Source organism: Prionailurus bengalensis, chromosome A3, assembly GCF_016509475.1.
Source record: "Prionailurus bengalensis isolate Pbe53 chromosome A3, Fcat_Pben_1.1_paternal_pri, whole genome shotgun sequence".
NCBI lineage: Eukaryota > Metazoa > Chordata > Mammalia > Carnivora > Felidae > Prionailurus > Prionailurus bengalensis.
This window is the reverse complement of record NC_057354.1, coordinates 66346540-66352482: the sequence shown is the minus strand read 5'-3', so window position 1 is coordinate 66352482 and position 5943 is coordinate 66346540. Positions and strand designations below refer to the sequence as shown.

Sequence of the window (5943 nt, the reverse complement as noted above, 5' to 3'; positions counted from 1 at the left end):
GTGGAGTAGGATTATTTGGGCTCAATTTTTGTTGAAGAAATATAAATTTAATAATGACTCTTAATAACTGTATTTAAACCAAGCTGTTTCTTTTTCAAAAAATTTTTACTGTGTTTAGCCAGAAAATAACTGATGCATGCTTTCTTGTTGTAAGGGGACTGTATTACAAATAAGACTGTATCAGCAAGACTAAACTTTAGGTGTGGATAATCAAATTTGAATGGTACAAGGATAGTATGTGTATATATATACTACATATGTGTATATATATACACAAGAATAAGGCCTCTAAATGATGTTAAATAAGATGGCAATATTATTGTTTAAAGTAATATTAACATCATAAATGTATATGCGTATGTGTATACATCCACGTGTGTATGTGTGTATATGTATATGCATACACAGAGAGAATGAATGAATGAATGAATGAGAATGGATAGGAATCAGACCAACCTTTCCTTGGGTTAATTACTTTACTATGAAGATGTGTCCAAACTTCTAAAGAATTTCCTGGTTTGTATTAAAATGCACTTCAAAAAGACCATGAAAACAAAAATTTAGTTGACAGGCTACAGTGGGATTCAGAAAAAGACACAGTGAATATAGACTAAGGTGCAATTTCATGCTGGTGATTTTTCTTTTTTAAAATGTAAGCCACTAATCTTTTAAGAAAAAAATTTTAAACCAAAGGTTGCATATTAATATTACACACAAACTGGAACATGTGACTTTTAGCACAGTGTATACATGCTCACATAAAACTCAAATATTTACACATTTAAAACAATTTCCATTTAACATATGAAAGTTCTGAAATACATAAAAGCATTAATATTTTCTATAAAACTACAATTAGAACATCAATTTGCTACAAGCATATAAAACATCAAGTGTTTTCTTGGAGTTTCAAGTTTCCTCTTTAAAACAAGATCTTGCTTGCATATATAATCTTTCTCCAATAATCAGTAAGGACTTTTTTCTTTTCCAAGAGATTATTTTCCAGATACATTATAAGCTCAAGAAAACGGACCCAACAGTTATGTAATATAATTATGTCGTAACAACTTAATTGCACATAATGCTTTAAAGTAGGTTTGGATGACGTTCTCGAACACTTTGGTATATGTTCTTCAGGGACTTCTATTAGAAATAACAGGAATTATAAGTCCCCTCAATCCCCATTTTGCTTTAAAAATGGACAAGTCTTTGGTTAAAGTTCTACATTTTGGGCATTTATAACTAATAAAAATGGTCCCCAAACCAATAAATGGCACTGATATATTCTTAGTTCACAAGACTTCATTTAACTTGTTTCTGATAAAGTGGGAGACTAAAGATCTTCATTTATTATAACCGTCATTGATAGCTTCAATCTTTCATTTATAAGCAGAGAAATCAATAGGTTAGTCAATATTTCTCTGTTCATTTTGTGTTATAATCTAAACTGTACAGTAATGTGCAGTAACTATAGATACTGCTCCACAGTGTATGTGATTATGATTGGAAAGATGAATAGCATTAAATTTAGAATCTGCTTACTCAGAATAAGTCAATATTAGACTGTACAGTAATTCTGCATTAACTATAGTAGGTTGTCAGGTAATGCTTGTTTAAAAACCCCAATACCATTGCATTTATAAGAGAAATTGTTGCAAATGTATAAAACAGCAGATATACAAGGAGAACACCAAACGTACTTTATTAGCACAAAAAAGCAGCCATAACAAGGCACAGCAAGCAGAAACGTACATTAGCAGTCAAAGGGTTAGTGTTGCATACAAATATAGCTTTTCTTTTTTTGTAGCCTTGGCAATAGCCATCAGGATGTAAAAGAACTTTCTGTAGCAGCAGGTAAGGAAACCAAGGAGCACTCACCAGTGGTACAGAGCACATGAACAAAAAGACACAAGAATGGATTCGACTAGTGCAAAATGTCTAGGACAGAACTGTAAATTCAGTTCGTTACTAAGAAGCAAACACTAGAACTTGGTATTACTTCCAAAATAGCTCACTCAAGTAGTATTGCATACTATTCTAAGTGACAAAAAGGTGCTAAGTAAAGTTATTTACAGATACAATGGTTGTACAGTACCTTTTAAATCTGCAATGTAGGTTTCAGATTTTCCATTAGAAATTAACTGCACTGAAATTCTATAAATTGTACTTAAGCAATTCAGCTACGAGAGTTTACAACAAAGATATAAATACTGCCATCCAAACTGTTCATTACAGTTTAACAATAATGTCAACATCAGCAACCACTGTAGCTATTGTTATCTGACTTGGTTGGGCATCTTTTAGTCTCATTTCCTTCATGGTTCACAAACTCATCATGGGCACAGAAAGATCCAACTTTAACTAATGAATGATTAGAATGCGTGTATTAACTTAAAAAAAAAATCACACACAGGACTACACTGCAGCTATTCCCAATGTGTTTTAAGTTAAAGCACTCATTAAAAAAAATACCTAAGGCCTTTAAATAAAATTCTACTACCAACTTTGTAAGCCTGAAATTTTAAGAACTATTTAGAAAACCTGGTTTATTTAACAGTACCTTTTGCAGAAGAGACAGGGGACTGACTATAAACTACATCAACACTTAAGTGAACTGCACTATGCCCTTGTGGCCAGAAAATTGCATTTTTTTTTTTTCTCAAAGGAAGGCAGTCTTTATTTTTTGGACTTCCAAAGCTTGATTTATAGTAACTACAAACATCACTACTTTTGGAAGGTTATAGAAAAATTCTTAGAAAAAATAACAATTTCAAACATTAGTCACACTGTTGAAATACTCATCCAATATTAATAATTTGTTCTTCAGTAAGAAATAGAATTCTTCATAGCAAATGCCCCAGAGTTGCCTCACTCAATTACTACAGTCATTAAAAACCAAACCGTTAGCTCAATCAACAAAGTGTTTTTGTAGCCTCACTGAACACCTGTAGCTGTCTTCTGTTGTCTCAACAGGCACCACGTTTACCTGACTAACAGCAGACTGCATCTGACAGATACTAACACTAAGCCTACATACTGTACTGAAAAAACCTAACACTGATACGTGTGCTTGCTATAGGTGTACTGTCTGATGCACATAAAAGCAGATCTAGTTAGTGCCCTTTGGGGGCAAGAGAGTTTACTTTGCCTTGACCGGTTCTCGTTCTAACCAGCGAACTCTAACTTTTTGCTTATAATGATACTCTTTCAAAAAATCCTGCAACATTGACGGTAAAGGAAGCCCATCAATTCCATCATATGTAGTGCATCTACAGATTACTGCACGGCAGATATACTGCAGGCTAAAAGGGAAAGTCCTGTTTAGTGAGATAGTAAGCAATGGTTCAAAAAACATGCAAGAACTGGGATCTTTATAATGTTCTAAGAGTCCTGTTACAGTGGAGGAGTGAAATACACATGGGTCATGGGCATCAAAACTAAAGTTGTGGTTCCACTGTTCAATCCGGGCGTGCAGGGACCTGTTGTAGCGCCGGAAGCTCACGGAGAAGAGGTAGTCCTCTTGCGCAGAGTCCCTGAGCAAGAATGTGCCTTCAGGTTTTCCTTCAAGGAGGGCTTCTGCTTCGTAACGGTCCATCACTCCCCAGTAACAGGGATTCCCTGTAATCTGAAGCAAATCAGGCACGAGGCAGTGTATGTAATCAATCTGTGTATGGACTTTCCAAGCTCCCTGTCTGCTAACATGGGCATGGCTATCTCCAGACACCTGACGTTGCTTCTGCCTCCGAGACTGTAGACACAGGGTAGTAGTGTCCTCTTCTGAGTCACAATTAACTTGTGGAATTGCAGTATTGTCCCCACTTACTTCGGTCATTCCAGGAGCTAACTTTGGTCCTAGTTTATATAACGGATTAACCTGTGCGGTGGCTTCAAATGTATGTATTTGTGCGTTAGGAGGAGGGTCAACCCCCTCTTCAATACTAAGCCGTCTTCTCTCTCGAAGTCTATCTTCTTCATCTTCTGTAGAAACCAAGGATGGATCAAATGTATCAAAAAATGTTGAGTGTGGGCTCACAGGGGCTGTATGCTGTTTAATCAAATGCCATTTTTGGGCTAAATCTGAGCCGGCAGGAAAAGGGCATTTCTCAAGCATTAATTCAGAAAGGTGTATTTTTCTTTTATTAGAGAAGAGGGGTTTTGACTGCTTGCTGTAAGTTCGCATGGGAAAACACAAGCCCACCGTATCCTGCAACCTCTGTCTCAGAGAGCGACTTCCCACAGTTCTGCTGGACATGCCATCCATATCGTGCACCGAGCTTACGCCATACCGCCTCTCTCTCCTTTGAAGTCCGCTTCGAGTTCTACCAAACTTTTTATCAGTATCCAATGAACTCTGTGTCTTTGTAGAACAGGAATGTTTTTTCTTCCCACCCCATGGGGCATGCCGAGAGTAGGAATCTCTTCTTGCCAATCTTGTTCCTGGGGTGACACATGAATCATTATCCTTTTCAATGCTTATTTCAACAATCTGAGGAATTTCAGTGGCACAGTTAGGGTTTCTCCTTGAAGAATTCTTTGAAGGGCTTAATCCCAGTTGTAAGGCAACATTTTCTCTTAAGGGACTGCTTTGTTGCTGAGGAGCTGAGTCTCCTATACTGATGTTTCTCTCTTTAACAGACAGATATCTGTTGGAGTTCATGTCCACATTTTCACTACGGCTCCCTCCCTCATGACCGAAGAGATTTGACACCTGTATTTGAAGTTATTCCACATCTTCCCCACTTTATCCATTGATTATAAGATCTAAAGACAAAATAGGAAGAGAGAACACTAAGTTAGGTGGTATGTGTGAACAAAACAGGCAGTTCCCATACACACACCCCCCCCCCACCCCGCCCTTATCGTTGGAAATTTCAGTGATGTGGGTCAGGAATCTGCCCTCCCTTGCCCTGCTAAAGTGGTGAGGCAAACAATGCTGGTAGTGGTAAGGTCTCTGGCCCTTTCATGGCACTCACAGCACCACTAGTCAAGCTAGTCCTCACTCGCCATTTCCTTTCAGACAGAATACTCAGATCTCATGGGAAAGGAAACAAACCCTCTCAATTAAACTCTGGTTTCTTTTTCCCACGCATCAACCTAATGTCATTATGACACCGACTTTGGTCTCCTTACTACAACTAATTCAGGCACTGGCTCAAGTACTACAAAGGGAAGATATGTTCTGTATTGTTGAAACATATCTGTATTCAACTACTCTGAAGTTGAAATCAGGACATTTGTGTAACACATTAAAATTAGTTCAAAAATCTTTAAGTACTAATCTTCCTGACTTCACTTACCAACTGCTATACTCCACTCATCTGGCAACCTACAGCTTACAGATAAACCACTTGTAAAAATTCAGTATCCTCCCTTCCTATTCTGCAATGTATTGAATTTTATCCACAATCTTGAAGAAGCAGTTTGAGTAAAAAAGAAAGTAGGAGGAAAGAAAGAGAATATTTGGATTTAAAAGGAAAGGTGTCTTTCAGCTTCCCAATTCTTAATCCTGGAAAAGCCTGGAGATAACAGAATAGAAAAAGCTATGATACCGCAGTAATTAACAAAACAAATAAAAAATATGCAATTTGGCTTATTTTTGTTCCTTTAAAAAAATCAAAAGCAGATTATCACACTTTACAAATTATTTTACGACTCTAACACTGACAGTCACACTGTCTCCTTCAATAACCTAAAAGTCAACATTAGAAGAAATGGAAAAATGTAAATTTAAAATCAAGTGGTTTTGTCACCAAAGGATAGCAGAAACTTTTTTTTTTAAGTTCTTTCTTTCTATTTTCTATTTTTCTATTTTCTATTTCTATTTCTTTCTATTTTCTATTTTCTATTTAAAAGTTCTATACTTTCTATTTTAATGAGTATGGTACTTTTTTCCCCAGAATTTTGTTTTGTTCATGTTTATTATCTCATTATGTTTTACTCTTC

General features: G+C 36.4%; 1 protein-coding gene across 1 annotated transcript; it reads right to left on the bottom strand.

The window, feature by feature from the left end:
• Positions 1-457: 457 nt before the first annotated feature.
• SOCS5 (suppressor of cytokine signaling 5) lies at positions 458-4756 on the bottom strand. Its single transcript, XM_043603318.1, is given in 2 exon segments — positions 458-4704; positions 4707-4756. Coding segments are annotated over 2 exon segments (1608 nt in total). The 5' UTR covers positions 4750-4756; the 3' UTR covers positions 458-3139.
• Between the last annotated feature and the right edge of the window lie 1187 nt (positions 4757-5943).